General features: G+C 47.8%; 1 protein-coding gene across 1 annotated transcript; it reads right to left on the bottom strand.

Moving 5' to 3' along the window:
• Window positions 1-1,644: 1,644 nt before the first annotated feature.
• Window positions 1,645-13,404, bottom strand: BPIFA3 (BPI fold containing family A member 3; the record flags this gene model as incomplete). The annotated part of the gene is made up of 7 exons (XM_082670733.1): window positions 1,645-1,679; window positions 2,213-2,276; window positions 2,699-2,783; window positions 3,995-4,144; window positions 5,010-5,117; window positions 7,210-7,360; window positions 13,281-13,404. The coding sequence occupies 7 exons, from the start codon at window positions 13,402-13,404 to the stop codon at window positions 1,645-1,647; spliced, it is 717 nt and encodes a 238-aa protein (XP_082526859.1).
• Between the last annotated feature and the right edge of the window lie 6,148 nt (window positions 13,405-19,552).

Raw genomic sequence — 19,552 nt, 5'->3', positions numbered from 1 at the left:
GCTACTATTATTGTGTGTGTGTGTATTTCCCCTTGATTTCTCAGTATGCTGTCCCTTTCCTTGGGTGGAGGAGGGCAGGAATCTATATTTAAGAAGTGAGTAGTCATTAATCAAATAATTAACAATGAATTAAATGACTTTTAATAAGTATTGCCCATGGACCTAGCAGATGCTAAACATATTGCAAATGTCTTTTCATGTACTCCTACAAACATCCTGCCTGGTAAATAGTTTTTATTTTCAAAAAAAATTTTTTTGTTAAAGTATAACATACATAAGAAAAATGCACGTAAGTGAACCGCTCAATGAATTTTCACAAACTGAACACCCTCCCCATAACCAGCACCCAGATCAAGAAACAGAGTGTTACCAGCCCTCCAGAAGGCCCTCCTACTACGTCCAGTCACTAACCCTCTCCCTGAGGGTAGCCACCATCCTGACCTCTGACAGCACGGGTTAGGTTTGCTGTGTTTGAGCCTCATATAGATGGGAGACGTGTGTTTCGGGGCCTGGCTTTGTTAGGTGTGTGAGATCCATCCACGTGGTTGTGTGGGTGTAGGTTATTTTCATTACTGTAGAGCATTCCGCTGGTGACGATCCCACAAGGTATTTACCAATTCTATTTACCCATTCTTTGGATGGGCATTTAGGGAGTTTTCACTTCGGGGCTATTATGACTACGGATGCTATGAGCAATGTTGGACATGTCTTGCGGTGCCCATGTGCATGTATTTCTGTACCTAGGATCGGGACTGTGGGTCAGAGGGAGGAATATGTTGCCCTTCAGGGGATGTTGCCACGAGTTTTACAAAGTGGAGATGCGACTCATCTCCCTCCAGCAGTGTGAGGCCCCCGCTGCTCCACATCGTGTAAGATTTCTATTCCCACTTTGCAGGGGAGGGAGACCAAAAGGTAAAATGCCTTGTCCCAGATACAGCTAGGGAGTCATAAGACGAGGACTCACCCATTATTTAACCATGGGCACACATTTGGTGTCAGGCCTGTGCTGGGGGCTGGAGGGTCATTGGTCACCCTGATGCACATGTTTATACCCTCCTGGAACTTCTCGTTGGGCTGAATCAAATTTGAACTCAGATCTGTTTAGTGCCAGTGTTTATACTTTACCACTCTGTCACTGTTCTTCTTCACCCCCCTGGAGCCCAGCAAGGTTCTGGGCACATATTAGGTGCTCAATAAACATGGGTTGAATGAACAAGGGGATGGGAACTCGCAACAGGGCCCTTCCCACACTGATGAGCACATCCATGGATGCGCTATTGGCTGCAAATTACAGGAAAAGAAAGAGTGTTTTCTCTGGCATTTCTGGGCTGACGAGCGAACTCAGGCATATCCTGGGTTTGGGATGGACCTTATCAGCCATCAGCCAAGTCTCAGGATGGACCTTCGTCAGGTCTGACTTTTGGAACTCAAACCTCAGGGCCCAGGCAGAAGGACCTCTGTACCCTTCAGAGCTAGAATTTATTGTGGAAGAGGACAGGATGTCCACAGGGCCTGTGGTAAGAGTGGCACATCAGAAGCCCCACTCTGAGGGCGACTTGCAGCCTCCAAATCTGGAATCTCCTTCTGATTATCAGTGGGCAGCTAGGGGGCGCTCAAGTCTGGCTCGTGGAAGGCTGGCTGGACTCAAAGTTGGTTGAGTTCATGAGCAATGGCCTGTTCTGTAAGGAGAAGAGGCAGAATCAGTCACCAGGTGTCTGCCCTCTGACCCCCAGGTCCACACCGAAGGGGTCTCTCATCCATCCATGCTGACCAAGGCCTGGTGCCGGGAACATTCACATTAAAACTCTTCAAATGATATCTAATTATTCAGTTCTTGTGTCTTCCACTCACCGTGAGCTCCCTGAAGGCAGGGACTATATCTGTTTATCTGCAACTGGGATGGGGGAGGGCTTGGGTGTGTGGGAGGGCAGTGCTCCCTAAAGGATTGAGTGGAGATCTTGGGAGAAGCTCTGGTAACCTGGAGGTTTGGGTGAATTGGCGGGGCACAACCAGCTTGGTAGGGGTGCCCTCTGCTGTCCCAGCTCTCTCGGGGGATAGTGAAGGTCATGGTCATATGGTCACCTCTGAGTGTCCTCAGAGCACATGCAGACACCCCTCAGCAGGCCTCAGTAAGAGCTGCAGCGGGGACACCTCTTCTGGCCAGTTGCCCGTCCTGAGTCCTCGCCCCGGAGGGACACAGGTGCTTACTCACCCATGAGGCTTTTCAACAGTTTCACATCCAGCTGCCTGAGGATTTCATCGATCAGAGGACATTCCTGGGCCACCAACACAGAGAGAAGGGTCAGACCAGGGAGTGGGCTAAGAAAACTGGAGGGGCTGTGGCTGGAAGCCACGGGATTTCCACAAGGAATCATGGCAAGTGTGGCTCCCTTGTACTGAACGCCAACTACCCACCAGGTGCTATGCACAGCACTTCCGTGCTTTGCCCCCCTGAATCTTTGTGGCTCTCTGTGAAATGGGGACTGTGATGGTTCCCATGTTACAGATGGGGAAACTGAGGCTCAGGGAGGCTAAGTCACTTGTCCAAGGACACACAGGCAGTAGATGGCAAAATTTAACATCTTAATTTGAGATTTCTCAGGTTCTAAAGCCCAATTCTTTGCTGAAATGCCAATATATATGCCCTGACCCTCGGACTCAAGAATGCCCAAGGTGAAACTACTTTTCTGAAACTTACCTGACTTTCTATCAGGTGTGGGATAACTTTTTCCAGGTTGTTTCTGAGGTTGTGGAAAAAATGTTTCATCTTTGGTGGGATATCTCTAGAAAGAGAGATAGATATACAGAACAGAACAGATAAATACAGACAATACTAATGCCAGGTGCTGTGTGTGGAGAACATCTCACACAGCCATTTAATCCTCAGAGAGCCCTACGTGAGAAGCAGCATTGTAAGCAATAGTCAAAGGCGCAGCTCAGAGAGGTGATGTGCCTTGCCCAAGGTCACACAGCTAGTTAAGTGCTGATTAGATTAGAACCAGGTCAGTAACTACAGTCCACAGTTTTCTTCGTGGATGTCTGGCATGATCTAGGCATTCAGTGAATGTCTGATGAATAAATGAATGGATATCCACTGATGACCTAGTTGCTTTCAGCATTCTGGAATTACAGAGAGAGATCAGACACAAATCTTGCCCTTGAGGTACTCAGTCTGTTGGGGTTGACACACTTGGTCAGCTAGTCTACAGATCTTTATTTAAGTCTATTTTTTTCTATCTTGTTCACTACTGTATCCCTAGCATCAAGCATGTTGTGCCTAGCACATAGTAGGTTCTCAGCAAATATTTGTTGAATGAATGAGTGACGAGGAAGAGCTTTAAAGAAGGAAGGAGGGGCATCCAAGCATAAGGATCAGCGTGTGCAAAGGCACGGTGGTATGAAAATATATGGCATACTGATGGAGGGGGGTTCTTCAGAAAGACTTGAGGGCAAAGGGCTGCAGAGTGGGGTAGGGGACAGGACAAGTAGGGCCTTGAGTGACATCCAGGAGTTTGCTCTTCATCCAGAGGGCACTGGAGAACCATTGGAGTGTCTGGAGCAGGGGCTGGCTGACGTGGCTAGATTTCTGGGCTAGAAAGTGATTTCTGCTGCAGGGGGAGAACAGAGTGAAAGCGGTGAGGTCTGAGTCAGGGAAAGTTGGAGGAGGCTCCCACGGTGGTCCAGGAAGTGGACTACGAGCCCAGTCAGTGGCTGTGGGGATGGAGAGAAAGGGAGCAGGTGAGGGTTGCCAGGAGGTCATTGATGGGACCTGTGGAAGATGGGCTGTGGGGAGTGAGGCGGAGGAGGAGTCTAGCTTCTGGGAGGGTGGCAGGGTCACCTCTGGGATGGGGATGCAGGAGGAGGAACAGATCCTGGGGAAGATCCTGGGTGAGATCTCTTTGGGGCTCACCCAGGAGGTAGTGGAGACCTGTGGCTGCAGCCAGGGCCAGTCAGGAAGGGGCCCAGCCCTGGGGAGGGGCGGCTGGGATCTTACTCATCGAGGACAGTCATGCGGATGCTGCTGGGCTCCACGCGGCAGTTGCCTATCACCAGATCCCTCCGGCCAAACTCATCCTTCTCCAGCCAGAACTCCACAGCGAGGTTCATGCGTGCGTGTGTCTTTATGATCTGGTTATTGAAGGGCCTGGGGACGAGAGAGAGGAGGAGGGGGGAGGGGCAGGAGACAGAGAAAGAATAGAAGGAGGAGGAAGCAGCCAACACGGAGAGTGTCTCTTTCAAGACATCAGCACAGTGGGGCTCCACGTTGCCTGGATGTTAAATTCTGTGGTCAGCGATTAAGGAGAAAAACATTACTAGCCAGAGTGCCTTCTGAAAATCCTTTAAATAGACCAGATTAGGGGGCCTTCGGAAATTCAAAAATTGAGAGTTAATCTTATTCTAAAAATCTTTACAATTTAGTGGAGCCCTCCCAGAGGCAGTAGATGTTAAAGGGTAGTCTAAACCAGAGGAGGGAAGGGTGATGCGATCATTAAACTCTATATCTCTCTCTCTTTTTTTTTTTTTTTTGGTACGCGGGCCTCTCACTGCCGTGACCTCTTCCGTTGCGGAGCACAGGCTCCGGACGCGCAGGCTCAGCAGCCATGGCTCACGGGCCCAGCCGCTCCGCGGCATATGGGATCTTCCCGGACCGGGGCACGAACCCGTGTCCCCTGCATCGGCAGGCGGACCCTCAACCACTGCGCCACCAGGGAAGCCCCCTGTTTCTCTTTTTAAAAATCGTTGTAGGGAACTCACATAGGTTTAAATGAGCATATGACCTGCCTCCACTGACCAGTGATCACCATCCATATTTCAGCTGAAGAAACCAAGGCTCAGAGATGTGAAGTGACTTGCCCAAGGTCACACAGCAAGTGAGTTCGGAAACCAGGAATTGAAACCAGTTTGCAGCAGAAAGATCTGGGTTCCCCAAATCCGCCCCCCTCCCCCCACTCCCAGGTTCCCAGTGAAGAGGAACAGTGCCCTTCAGGCCCCGCTTCTGTATGACTTACAGCCTTGAGTCAATGTCAAATTCAAGTGAGATGTTTGCCAAGAACGACTCCTTATGGAAAGACATCCGGATCCCACCATAGTCCAGCTGAATGTTGGTGACGTTGGCGCTGCACAAGGAAAGAGCAAAGACCCCTGCAAGGGTGAAGGGTCTCAGACCTCAAGGCCTTGGGCGTTACAGACAAGGCTGGCCTGTCTCCTAGCAGTCGGATTTGGAGTCAGATCCTTTTACAGATGCTCTGAGGGCAAGAGCTCCCTGCAGGAGCCCTGGGGTTACAAGCTGTCCCTGAGCGCCCCCGAACAGCTCCACACAACTGATTTGTGAAACCCATAGCCAACTGCAGACCCAGCCCCTGGGCCCGTTCTCAGAGCCAGCCTCCCGCTCTCAGTGGATAGCCCCACCACCTTCCCAGGGGCCCAGACCCAAACCGTGGGAGCTGTCTTCAACTTCTCTCCATCCCTCACCGCCACATTCCACTCATTAGTAAATCATGTTGGCTCTGCTTGCAAAATATATCCTGAAATGGGCCACTTCCCGTTACTCTGTTGCTTTCGTCTGGTCCAGGTCACCATCACTTCTTGCCTGGAGATGCTCTAGTTTCTCTCTGGGCTCCAGGCTACGATCTTGGCCTCTCCACAAACCATCTCCATGTGGCAGCCAGAGGGGCCTTAACACTCCCCTATCACTCAGTGTTCTCCACTGGTTTCTCACTGCTCTTGCAATAAAATCTGAACTCCGCATCACAGCCCCTCAGATCTGCAGGGTCTGGCCTCACCTGCCTCTGCAGCCCCATCTCCTACCACCCTCCCCTTGCTCACCCAGCCACACAGGACTTTTCCTCCTCCTCAAATGCATCAATCTCCTTCCTACCTCAGGGCCTTTGCACTCACTGTGCCCCCATGACCTCATGTCACTCACCTCCTTCTCTTCATTCATTTTCTACTTAAGGGATAGGAAGGTCCCCCGATCAGCCCTATCACTCTCACCCCTGACCTGGCTAAATTTGTCTTCATGTTATATCCCTCCATCTGAAATTAGTTATTTACTTTTGTGTCCTATCTCACTAACTAGGATGTAAGATCCAAAAGGGCAGGGACTGTAGGTCTGTGTAGAGCTGTATTCCCAGTACCCAGCCCAGGTGCTGGTACACAGTAGGTGCTCAATGAATAACTGTAACAATTGTTAAAGGAATGAATGAAGGGAAGTGATTGTGACTGCACACAGCAAGGGAAACCCTGCTGGTGAGTACTGGCGCTCATTAAAAGGGAGGGAATGAGGGATTCAAATCGGAGAGAAGGTAGGTCAAGGGCACAGCAGGCTGGGATCATGGTGTTACATTTGAGCAGCTTTGAGACCAGGCAGCTGGGGAGGCCTGCATCCACTGAGAGGAAGGGGGAAAGATGGAGGTGGAGGACAGGCCCAGTTCTGCGAGGCTAATTATACCAATGGCTACGCATCCATTATGTGCCACAGGGAAAGCTCCTAACAACTCCAGGACGCAGGGATAATTACGCCCATTTCATTGAGGAGGACTCAAGGCTGGAGCTCAGGGAGCTCAAATGCCTTGCCCAGAGTCACCCAGCTTTCAAGCAAGAGTGGGGTTCAAATATCAGACTCTAGTCCTGGGTTCCTTTGGCACCCCAGATGTTTATCCAGGCTGTGCTCTGGGCACCCATTTTATAGATGAGACCAGAGTGGCCCAGCAATTTCCCCAAATTTGGTGGCAGAGTCAGGATTTATTTATTATTTATTTTATATTTTTTGCGGTACGCGGGCCTCTCACTGCTGTGGCCTCTCCCGTTGCGGAGCACAGGCTCCGGACACGCAGGCTCAGCGGCCATGGCTCACGGGCCCAGCCGCTCCGCGGCATGTGGGATCCTCCTGGACCGGGGCACGAACCCGTGTCCCCTGCATCGGTAGGCGGACTCTCAACCACTGCGCCACCAGGGAAGCCCCAGAGTCAGGATTTAAATGCAGAAACTTTTGCTCCCAAACCTTCACCTTTAATTATTCTGCTGTGCTGCCTCTCCCAGTGACCCCTTGTGCTGGGCCCCCTACTCATCCTTGTGTTGGGTGTGACATCTCCTTCCAATCTTCCCTCCTTTCCTCTTCACAGGCCTCGTACTGCCATGCCCTCAAGCTCTGCCCTCTTAGAGCTTTATCAGGAGTCCCAGGGCCAGTGACAGGGTTCAAGATCTCACCTGCCTTCTTGATGCTGCTGAAGGTTCATGCTGCCAATTAGCCAGCCCACCATCCCCGAGGCCGTCTGCCTGGAGGCATTCAGACTGTCCAGGAAGCGGATGTTCTGGATTCGGCACTCTGTATTGCGCTTCGTGAGGCCCTGCACAATAACTGGAAATGGATATGGGACCAGTGACATTGCACGATGTCCTGGCAAAGGTGGGGGGTTTGGAGCCAGGAGGCCCAGGTTGCAGGCTGGCACACCGGCCTCTTGCTGAGTGATTGGTGTGTCATCCCCCTGCCCCCAACACTGAGATCCACATTCTTCATCCGTGAAATGATGCTTTGCAGTGCCGGTGTGACACACCTGCAGAGGGTCTGGCAGGCAACAGCTGCTAAAGAGAGATATTATGGTTGAAATTTGCCCAGTGCCGCATCTCTGAACGTGGAACACAGAGCCTAACGTACGGGATCTAGATCACAGTAAATGTTGGTTGAAGAGAAAAAGAGGTGGGCAAATAAGGAAAGAATAAATGGATATCCTCCCCCACCATGCTCGGAATAAACTGCAAGGCTGGGTGGAGCTACCAGTGGAAAAGAATGAATTCCAAAAAGGAGGGAAATTTGAAAAGCTATTGACCTGCGTGAAGTCCTAGCTCTCTGGACCCTAGACCCCAGCTGCCCAGGTTGGGGGCCCAGTTCTGACAAACCTCAGAGCTCACCTCAAGACACATTTATTGCACTGACTCAACCCTCTAGGTGTTCAGGCCCCACACTGAGAACTATGTATTACTGCAGAGCCACAGAAGTCATTGTCACACCTCACCAGTATCCTCCAGGGCCAGCCCCCAGACCCCCTTTCAGCACCCCATGTTTCTGCTGCAGAAAGTGTCTCTGGGGCTTCCCTGGTGGCGCAGTGGTTGGGAGTCCGCCCACCAGTGCAGGGGACACGGGTTCGAGCCCCGGTCCAGGAAGATCCCACATGCCTCCGAGCAGCTAGGCCTGTGTGCCACAAGTACTGAAGCCCGTGCACCCAGAGCCCGTGCTCCGCAACAGGGGAAGCTGCCGCAATGAGAAGCTCGCGCACTGGGACAAAGAGTAGCCCCGGTTCGCCACAACTAGAGAAAGCCTGCACACGCAACAAAGACCCAATGCAGCCAAAAATAAATAAATAAAATTAAAAAAAAAAAAGAAAATGTCTCTGGAGTCATAGATCTAGTCATAGTCATAGTCATAGATTCAAATCCTAGCTCTGCTACCTCCCTGAGTCTTGATTTCCTCATCTGTGTAATAGGGCAGTAATAATACCCATCTCATAGGATACTTACTAGGAATATTGAGACATTTAGCCAAAGGATATTTACTGTGCATCTACTGGGTATCAGGCTCAGTACTGGGCACTAAACACACAAACCATTTTTCTATCTAGTAGGAGAACGTACAGTAAAGAAATAGTTTCAAGGATGGAGTGAAACTATAGGTATGCCTAGAACTCTTAGTAGTTCTTGGTTAATGATGATAGTAGCACTTGGGAATTTGTGAGCAGCAGACACTAGTAGTTGTCAGTCCAGTATCCATCCATCCATCCATCCATCCTCCCATTTATTCTCCATCTATCTATCCAATATCCATCCATCAATCCATCCACTCATCCATACATCCTCCCATCCATCCTCTTATCCACCCACTCTCCCATCCACCCATTCGTCCTATTCTTCCCATCTGACCCCTCTTTTTTTTTTTTTTTTTTTTTTTTTTTTTGCGGTACGCAGGCCTCTCACTGTTGTGGCCTCTCCCGTTGCGGAGCACAGGCTCCAGACACGCAGGTTCAGCGGCCATGGCTCACGGGCGCAGTCGCTCCGCGGCATGTGGGATCCTCCCGGACCGGGGCCCGAACCCACGTCCCCTGCATCGGCAGGCGGACTCTTAACCACTGCGCCACCAGGGAAGTCCTGACCCCTCTTTTGATTCAGACACTCTTTTCAATTCCTGGTCCAGATGAGGCTGTTGATTATCATTGCATGGTGACTCTTACAGGTACAAAGTTCGCATATGATCCAAGTTGGTTCTATCAGACTAAACAGACCCTATGCTTCATGTTTGAGGGGAAGGTTTCTTTCTCTTTCTCCTACTGGAAAGGAACAAGACAGCCTATAGCTCCAATGGCCACTGGCCACCATTTTCCTATCACACTGTGAACCAAACCCTGCGGATGAAACCATGACGATAACAGAGCTAAAAAAGGATGAAATTCAGTTCTGGTTGGCAGCTTTGAGCTGCTGATTGAACCAAACCTGGAGCTTGCCCTACCTATGACTTTCAGTTGTGTGAAATACTTTTTTTTTATTGTTTAAACCAGATTGACTTGAGTTTTCTGTAACACCCTAACAGATACGTGAGAAGTGGTTGTAGAGATAAACATTTTCACAGTTGAAAAACACTTTGCACATACTTGCCTTCATTTAAGTCTCAAAAGCAGCCCAATGAAACAGCTTCCTAACTGCACCTATTGTACAGATGAGGATACCTGGAGCCACAACCACATGTGAATATATTTGATAACCTAAATGCAATGCATACATTTATGGCAAACCATAAAATGCCAAGTCATGATGAGGGGAAATGGGAAACATCGATAACTTAAAACCATTAAGAAATAGAAACAGGGCTTCCCTGGTGGCGCAGTGGTTGAGAGTCCGCCTGCCGATGCAGGGGACACGGGTTCGTGCCCCGGTCAGGGAGGATCCCACATACTGCGGAGCGGCTAGGCCCGTGAGCCATGGCCACTGAGCCTGCGTGTCCGGAGCTTGTGCTCCGCAACGGGAGAGGCACGCGTACTGCAAAAAAAAAAAAAAAAAAAAAAAGAAACAGGTGATCTCATTCCCCAAAAGTTTTGATCTAGATGGTTTTATGGAAGACTTTTACCCAACTTTATGAAAAGATAATTGTGAAAGAAAACAGAAAAAGAAGATGCAAAATTCATTTTATGAGGCTAGTACAACTTGCTTCAAGAATAGTACAAGGAAAAGATATTACACATCAATTTTATGTATGAAAAATTTGCTAAGATCCTAAGTAAATTACTAGCTAAAAAATCTAATAGTACATTATAAAAATATCATATTACATATTACATACAATTACAATATTACATATTACATTATAAAATATAAATTTTAGTTTGATACATTATAAATACGTTAATGTATATTATAAAAATAATACATGATAAAAATAATAAAGTACATTATAAAAATAATATAATAATAGCAGATTATAAATAGATAATTATAGTATGTTATAAAAATATCATATTTATTCCAGAAATGCTAGGATGGGTTCAACATAAGAAAATCTATTAATACAGTTTATCACATTAACAGAGTAGAAGAAAAAGATGGATTAATTTTTAGATGCAGAAAAACATTTGTTAAGGACCAATATTTATGATTAAGAAAAATTTAGGAAACTAGAAATATAAGGGGACTTTCTTAAAATGATAAAAACTATATCCCAAAAACCTACAGAAATATACTAAGTGGAGAATTCTAGATATATTCCCATTCCTATAGGAGGCCTTGGCTATAGTGCAAGATAAGAAAAAGGCACAAGAAGTATAAGGTTTAGAAGAGAAAAGATAAGACTGTCACTATTTGCAGATGATATAATCCTCTAGATAGAAAATTGAACAGAATAAATAAGACAAATTATTAGAACTAATAAGCGGTCAGTAAGACTTTTGGATAGCAGATTAATTTTTAAAAATCAACAGCTTTCCTCTCATCTGTACCAGCAATACCAACTAGAAAATATAATAGAAAATTAGGCAATATTTACTGTGGCAACAAAACCCATAAATTCTCTAGGAATCAATTTAACAAAACATACTTAAGACATTTATATAAATTTAAAATTCTATTAAGGGATCTAAAATATAATCTGAATAAATTGAAAGATATATTACTTCTGTAATTGCCTAACATAATACTGCAAAAATGTCAATTGTCATTAAATTAATAAACAAATTCAGTGAAACCCTAATTAAATTTCCAGAAGATTTTTTCTCTTTTTTAAGGAACTCAACACAGTCTAAGATTCATTTGGAAGAAGAAAGTTCTATCAGATAAAATGGCATTTTACAAAGATGTAGTATTTAAAATATTATGTTTTGGGTACAGAAACAGTTACACAGACACAGAACACAGAACTCAAAAGGGAATCCATGTGTTTGGAAAGCTGACCATTTAGTAGGTGGGTTGAATGGACTCATAAGGAGAGAAGTGAAGCTGAATCTCTAATTTACAGATGTAAACATACATAAAGATAGCCTCCAAATGGATTAAAATCCTATATGTGAAAAGTGAAACTGTAAAGCTGTTAGAAAAAACAGGCTGGAGACAAGGGCTTAAGACTCATCAAATATAAACCATAAGATGAAATGTTGATGAGTTTGAAAATATTCCTGTTCAATGAAGTGTCTACAAGCAAAGTTAATAGGTGACAGTTTGGGAGAGATGTTACCAATGCTTAGACCTGACAAGGGACTAATGTCAAGAATAAATTAACATCTTCTCAAATCAAAGAGGATTAAAAAAATTGGAAAGCAAATAGAAAAATGGGCAAAAGATAAGAACAGGGAATTCAAAGAAGTCAAAATGGCTAACAGAATTAAGACATGTTGCTCAAACTTCTCACTAATCAAACTAATCTCACTAATCAAGATAAAACAATTAGATATCACTCAAACACACATCAGACTGGCAAACAATTAGAAGGATGCTGTTATGTACTGAATTGTGCTCCCCCCACCCCAAATCAATATAGTGAAGCCTTAATCTCCAATGTGACTGTATTTGGAGATGGGGCCTTGAGGGAGGAGTTAACGTTGAATCAGGTCATAAGGGTGGGGCCTTAATCCGATGGAACTGGCGTCCTTATAAGAAGAGGAAGAGACACCAGAACGTGCTCGCTCACCCTCTGTACACACACAGAGGAAAGACCCTGTGAGGACACAGTGAGAATGTGGCCATCTACAAGCCAGGAAGAGAGGTTTCACCAGAAACCAACCCTGTGGGCAACTTGATCTTGAACTTCCAGCCTCCAGAGCTGTGAGAAAATAAATGTCTGTTGTTCAAGCCACCTGGTCTGTGGTATCTTGCTGTGGCAGCCCAAGGAGGCTGATACCAGTGGATTCTCTCCAGTGTTGGGAAACAAGGGATACAGGTATGCTTGTTTGTTATTGGAATGGGCGTAGACCTGCACAGCCATCCTAGAAAGCAATCCGGCAGTCTTTAGTTAAATTCAGTTTGCACCTGCCTTAGAGCCCAGCCATCTCCCTTCGGGGTATATCCCAGGGAAATTCTCCCGTAGGTTCTAAGAAGGACACGTGAGAATGTTCATTGCTGTGTAGTTTATAATAGTGGGAAGTTAGAGACAACGCAAGTGTTCATCCCTAGGGAAATGGCCAAGTGATGATGAAGTGGATGTATTTCATGGACTTTTCTGTACAAGTCTGAAGCAACAGATGTCAACAGCACGGTGTCCAGTGAAAACAGTAAAAAAAAAAAAAAAAAAAAGAAATCTATATAGCTTTACCATTTATGTAAATCAAAACACTGTATGTTTTACAAGGATATGGGCATTTAAAAACACATATATTAGGGAATTTCCTGGCTTTCCAGTGGTTAGGACTCTGTGCTTTCACTGCGGGGGCCCGACTTCAATTCTTGGTCAGGGAACTAAGATCCCACACGCTGCGCAGCACCACCCCAAAAAAGCCAACACCTATATTAAACAAGCTGCAATGCCTGCCAAGGAAGAGGGGAATGGGCGTGAGAGTAAGAGGTCGAGAGGAAAATAACATAAAATAAAACACAAGAGGGGTCTTGCCATGGTTCATGATAATGACGATGTGCTAGGAATAGGCGTATGATCAACTCAAACTCAATTTTGTGTACTTCAGGTCTAAGAGGAAAGGAAGAGAAGAGGGTAAGTGACCAATTCCAGGTCATCTAGCAAGTCAGTGGTGGGGTCAAGTTAATGCTTTCCCTACCCTCCCTGTGACAGTGGGCAGAACATGGGCTTAGCTTACTTCTCGCCAGACCCGATTTGCTGTCTCTGTGGGTCTTGGCCAGGCCAGGCCAGTGCTGCTTATGGAGTGCCAAGGGCAAGGCCAGTGAGCTGAGGAGGACCAGGAGCCTCCAGAGTGAATGCATCTTGGGTTCTTGGACCTGTGGGTATTAAGAAAGGTCAGATGGTACCCACGTGGGTGGCTGCAAGGGTGGCCACCTGGATGGATGGACCGAAGTTAGCCCCCAGCATGCTGTGGGGAGGTGTCGTGATGGGCTCTGGCAGCTGCCACTGGGGCTTGCTCACATGGTGAGGGCAGCAGGTGGAACCCTGTGGGGAGGCCAGGGATCCAGACGGAAGCCTTGTTGCTTAGAGACACCCGGTAGACCCCACTGTTGGGTCATCCAGTGGGAAACCTCTCCCAGACCAGCACAAGGTGGATGTCGGTGACTGCGGTGAATGAATGAATGAATGAATGGGCAAGGATGGTTAATCTCAGGCTTTCCAATTGGACTAGGACTTTCTTAAGGGCAGGATCATCTGCAATGATGCCTATCGCAATGCTTGCTTGTGAGAAATTAAGTGCTGATGATTGTTGAGGGACCAGATGACTGAATACATAAAACAGGATGGCTGGTCTCTGAATCCCCCACTAAATTACATGTTTCTGGAGCGCAGGGTATGAATTTAATTAATCCTCCTGTGTCCAGTGCCTCCCATGTTTACCACATGGTAGTTACCAGTGATGTTTATTAAGTGATACAAATGAATGAATGAATAATTGGACGGATGGATGGTTTGTGGATAAGATTTACAAGGAGGGGACAGAGAGCCTTGAAGCCAAAGCATTAGGTTTATCTTGTTGCTCTGGGTTGGAGGGTCATTAAGAATTCAGTTCAAATCCCCTCTCCTCACCATCTCAAGACGTGGCATCCCAATCCACCCAGTTGCTCCGGCCACAGCCCTTGGAGTCCCCCTCGACTCACTCCTCTTTCCTCATCTCCCATGACCCATCTGTCAGGAAGTCCTGTCAACACTTCCAGGATCTGACCACATCTAACCACTCCTCCTCAGCTGCCATCATCTTGGCCTGAGTTATCGCAGGGGTGTCCTACCTGGTGTCCCAGCTTCTTCCCTGGCCCAACTACAATCTCTTTTGCATATGGCTGCCTGAGAAATCATTTTAAGACATAAATCAGACCATGGCACTCCTCTGCTCAAAACCCTCCAAAATTTCCCATCGCACACAGAGCGAAAGCTGAAATCTGTGCAATGCCTCTCAGAGCCTGCAGGGTCTCTGGTGTCCTCTCTGATCTCACCTCCTACCACTCTGTCCCTCCTCTGCTCTCCTGCAGCTGCACAGACCTTGGAAGTCTGGGCCCGACAATTCAGCTGCCGTGAGCTCTGAGACAAAAGCTCTTTCCCCTTCTTGTCCTCTCCCTCCAAGATGCGGGGGACATGCAGGGTCTTGTGCGAATTTCCCAGAAGCCCTGGGCCATCCTTGGACACTTCACTTCTGGTCTCGTAAATCAAAAGCATTAGTTCAGGGTGATGGCTTTCCCGATCTGAGGTCCTCTCTCAGTGTTCATGCCCCCCTTGGGAATGTTTGTAGAATATCAGTTACTTTAAATGTACTTTTCTAGTCTTCCTGGTCTTGTGTAACCAGTAGGGATTTTGTTATTTTTTTTGTCAAGAAAATTGGAGAAGAGTGGTCACTGTTGTCCTTGGCTCTTTGGAGAGCTGAACTGGGGGTGGGGGGGTTGTCAGCCCCACCTCATCACAGGCTGTGGTTCTCAGGGCCACTGAGTGTAAAGAAACGATGACGTGTAGGGTGTAGATTTATGGTTCTGGTGCATGACAAGGGAGCAGGAAGCACGGCTCATGGGTGAGCCCCGGATTTGAAGACAGCTTAATGTATAATCACACGCAGTTAAGAGCGTGGGATTCTGAGTCACACAGACCAGGGTGCAAATCCTGGCTTTCCCTCCTGGCAGACTCAGGAGGGAAAGCCAGGATTTGCACCCTGAGTCTGGATAATAGTGTGGGGCTGTAGTGAGACTTAAAGAGAATCATGCATAGCAATGCTCAAAAACCTTGTTGCTATGATTGCTGTCATTGTCACTCTCACCTCTCTGAGCCTCAGCTTCGTTACCTGTAAACCAGGGAAGCTGGTGGAGTGAACGACACCAAGTATGATTAGCCTAGAGATGGTGCCCAGGACACTGAAAGTGCACAACCTGTCAAGGAGCCACCTCTCCTGAGCACATCCGCAAATGAGAGTACGGCTGTTTTGGCAATTCTAGCAGGAATTACAACTGGGGGTGCTGTGATGGTTTCAGTGCCTGGAGGGAGCTTGCAGACGTCCAATCAGATGGTGGGCTTTGCTCTTGTTCATTCAACAAACAAATAAAGTGGGACTTCCCTGGTGGCCCAGTGGTGAAGAATCCGCCTGCCAAGGCAGGGGACACGGGTTCGAGCCCTGGTCTGGGAAGATCCTACATGTCGCGGAGCAGCTAAGCCCGTGCGCCGTAACTACTGAGGCTGCGGTCTAGAGCCCACGAGCCACAACTACCGAGCCCACGTGCCACAACTACTGAAGCCCGCGCACCTAGAGCCCATGCTCCACAACAAGAGAAACCACTGCAGTGAGAAGCCTGTGCACCGCAACGAAGACCCCACGCAGCCCAAAACAAAAAAACCCGAAAAAAACAAATAAAGCAGCTAAAGACAGTGAGTGCTAAGTGTCAGGCACCATGGGCTCTGAGCAGCCAGGCAGGTTCCTCGTCCTCCTGGAGCTCACACGCGTCTGCATCTCTCCCTGCCAGGAGCATGTGGTTATGAAGCATGGCTCTGCTGCGGAGCAGAGGTGGGGGGCGGGGGGAGCTAAGCAAGGGCGCAGTGAGGGGAGACCTGATAGTTGGGGATCGGGGTAAGCAGAGAAAAGACGTCCCTGAGGAGGTAGAGCTTGAACAGCTATTTAAAAGAAAGGCTATAAGTTAGCTGGGTGTTTTCCTGGCCCTGTCCGCCACTGGTGCTCCCAGAGAGGAGCGCCCTGGAGGGATGCTCTGCTCCCGTGTAAGCAGCTGCTTCTCAGGTTGGTGATGCCGATATTTACCTGGTGGCCTTATTCACTGTGCTAAGCCTGCTCCGTGTGGGATCTCATTGCACCCTCCAGCCACACATGAGGGGACATGAGCCTGAGGGGCTGCCACCCCAGAGTGGTGAGATGCTATTTCCTTTGGGAGAGGGAGATGCTAGACACCCCAAACCTCACCCATTAGCAATCTCCTGTACTATTTCAAAGAACTTACCTTAGAACAAGCTTCTTTACATTTTTGGGAGGCATTTTGAAAATGTGATGAAAACTTGGGTTTGTGATGATAAACATATATGTACCTGGTTTAAAAATGGTGCTCACAGTAGCAGGATTTCTGTGGTCCTCTTAAGGTGTGCCCACTCACACTGGCTAAAACCCCTGCTCCTCTGGGTAATTGGCTTTCCAGGAGTTTGACTTGGAGGAGCATTCACTTGTCCAGTCAACCAATATCCCCTGTGGGCCCACTATGTGCCAGGCACTGTGCTTGGCTCTGGGCAACAACAGAATCCCTGCTTCTGCAGCAGCTTATGGTCTGGTGAGAGAACGAGAACAATACGTGAAATAATTACAAATTGTATTGAGGGGGGGAAAAGTGAGGTGAAATTGGGAATTGCAGGGAGGCCACTTTAGAAAAGGGTTAGGGGAGGTCTCCAGAGAGGTGACATCTGAGCTGGGCCCAGGAGGAGATGGAGCTGGCCTTGGGTGCAGGTGTAGGGGGGCACACCTGGCAGGTGGAACCGCAAGGAAAGTCCCTGGCGTGGGCAAAGGCTCAGCAGGTTGGAGGAACAAAGGAACTAGGTGTGGATGGGACCAGGGGTGAGAATTCAGCGGCCATGTGCCCCAAAGAGGCCCTGGCTCACGTCCATGGCTCCAGGGAGGGACACCCAGGGGTGTAAGGAGGCAGCCACCTCCCCTGGCAGAACGAGGGCGGTGCAGGCTTTTGTTCATGAGCGTCCTCCCATGGCCATTGGGAGTGGCCACTTCCTCCTCTCCTCGGGCTCTAAGGCAGTTCTAGGTTCCCCAAAGCAGAGGTCCTCACACTCCAGGGGGCAGTAGAGGGGGTGAGTAACATGCAGATTCCTGCACCTGAATCAGTAGGGTCTGGAATAGCCCAGAGAATCACTCGTCTAAGGAACAGGATCTATTATTCATGTATCCCGTTCTTTGTAGAAATGGACACATTTTACAGTCATGGAAGACTAGATACTGGAACTTTAACCCAAAGTCAAATTTCCCTAAAAGTGGGGGTAGGGCCCTTTCTGAGTGGAATATTAGGTTTGACAAAAGGTGATGATGGTGACTCTTCTGGGTTCTGGGGTGGCCTGGAGAGGGGGACAGGAAAGTGGAAGAGCTTGGGTTTCTGGGAGCATTATAGTACTTTTGGGGGGAATGGGTGAAGCTTGTAAAAATGCAGATTCCCAGGCCACCCCTGAGCAATGAAGTCAGAGTCTTCCTGGAAGTGGGACCTGGGGATAAGCTTCTGGGCAATCCTGCTGTACATGGAGCACGAGGCCCCCTTAGCTGAAATAAGAGTGATGATACTAGTAAACATTTGTTGAGCACTAACTGTGCTTGAGGGGCAGTCTAAGCGCTTTGCTTGTAATCGCTTATTTAATCCTCCACACAGCCCTCTGAGCTAGGCACCGTTATTATTGGCCTCCCTTTGCAGAGGCACAGAGAGGTTGAGTAAAATCCCTAAAGTCACCCAGCTGGGTGAGGTGGGGCTGGGGCAGGAGCCAGGCAGCCAGGCCCACAGGAGGGACATCAGAGGAGCTGTGACTCATTCCCCATCAACCTCCCCAGCCCACACCCCACTCTGCCCCCCAACACCAGCCCACAGCTCCCACAGGCATTGCAAGGAGAGGCAGGAAGAGTAACAAGAGCAGACTCATCGAGCCTGACTGTGGGCCAGCCTCTGCTCTAAGCATTCTTTGTAGGTTCATTAAAGTAATTAATCAGTCCTCCCAATAACCCTCGAGGCTTGCATTGTTACTGCCCCATTTCACAGATGCAAAGCCTGAGACACAGAGAGATGGGGTCACTTGCCCAAGGACGCACACCTGTAAGTGTGGGGGTGTCTGGCTCTAGTAGGCTCTACCTTGTCTCTGGATAAATTCACTCACAGTCCTCGCCCTTCGTCCCAGGCCCTGTGAGCCTGCCTTGTCCAGTGGCATTTCCTCTTGTAATTCTACAGAGGCCGCTAGAGACCCCATAGGACACGCATGGCAAATATCAAAGATTTTCAATGAGCTGTAGTTGATGCTCCAGGGGAGTGAAGACTGCAGGTCTCACCACAACCGTGAACACTCTGGACCACAAGGGGGCAGAAGCTGGCTCCATCCAGCTCAGGGTCCTGCCTAGCAGAGGTGTTCTCAGGAGGAAAGGGGGAAGGCGGGTCATCCACAAGGACCAGCCATTCAGGGCCACAATGTCAGCCTTAAATGTCAGCCAGTGGAAAGGAGGGAATTCGCTTGGGTCCTTACCACACACATCAGACTTGGCATCCTTGTAAGAAATTAGAAAAAGTCAACTAAACCCAAAGCAATTAGAAGCAAGGAAGTAATAAAGATCAAAGTAGAAACTAATGAAATAAACATGGAAAACCAATAGAGAAAACCAACAAAATCAAAACCTGTTTCTCTTAGAAGATAAATAAAATTGAAAAAACTCTAGGTAGGGAGATTAGGAAAGAGAGAGAGACGACACAAATGACCAATATCAGGAATGAGAGGGGTGACAGCATTACAGACTTTACAGGTATTAAAAGGATAATAAGGAAATATTATGAGTAGCTTTATGGCAATAAGTTCTATACCTTAGACAAAAGGAACAAATTCCTTGAAAGACACAAACTACCAAAGCTTCTTAAGAAGAAATAGATGATCTGAAAAGCTCTGTATCTGTTACAGAAATTGGATTTGTAGAAAAATCCTTATCACACAGAAAGATCTAGGCCGATATGGTGTCATCACCAAACACCACATTATACCAAAGCTATTCCAGAAAGTTGAAGAGAAGGGAATACTTATCAAGTTCTTCTGTGAGGCCAGCCTTACCCTACTACCAAAACCAAACTAAGACCAATACAGACCAATATTCATTATGAACACAGTGACAAACACCCTCAAAATTTCAGTGATTTAAATATGGCAATGTATAAAAAGGATAATACCTCATGACTATATGGGGGTTTATCT

Source organism: Grampus griseus, assembly GCF_964374135.1.
Source record: "Grampus griseus genome assembly, chromosome: 14".
NCBI classification, from domain to species: Eukaryota; Metazoa; Chordata; class Mammalia; order Artiodactyla; family Delphinidae; genus Grampus; species Grampus griseus.
Note: the sequence above shows the minus strand (reverse complement) of the source record. Positions and strands in the feature narration are given on the sequence as shown.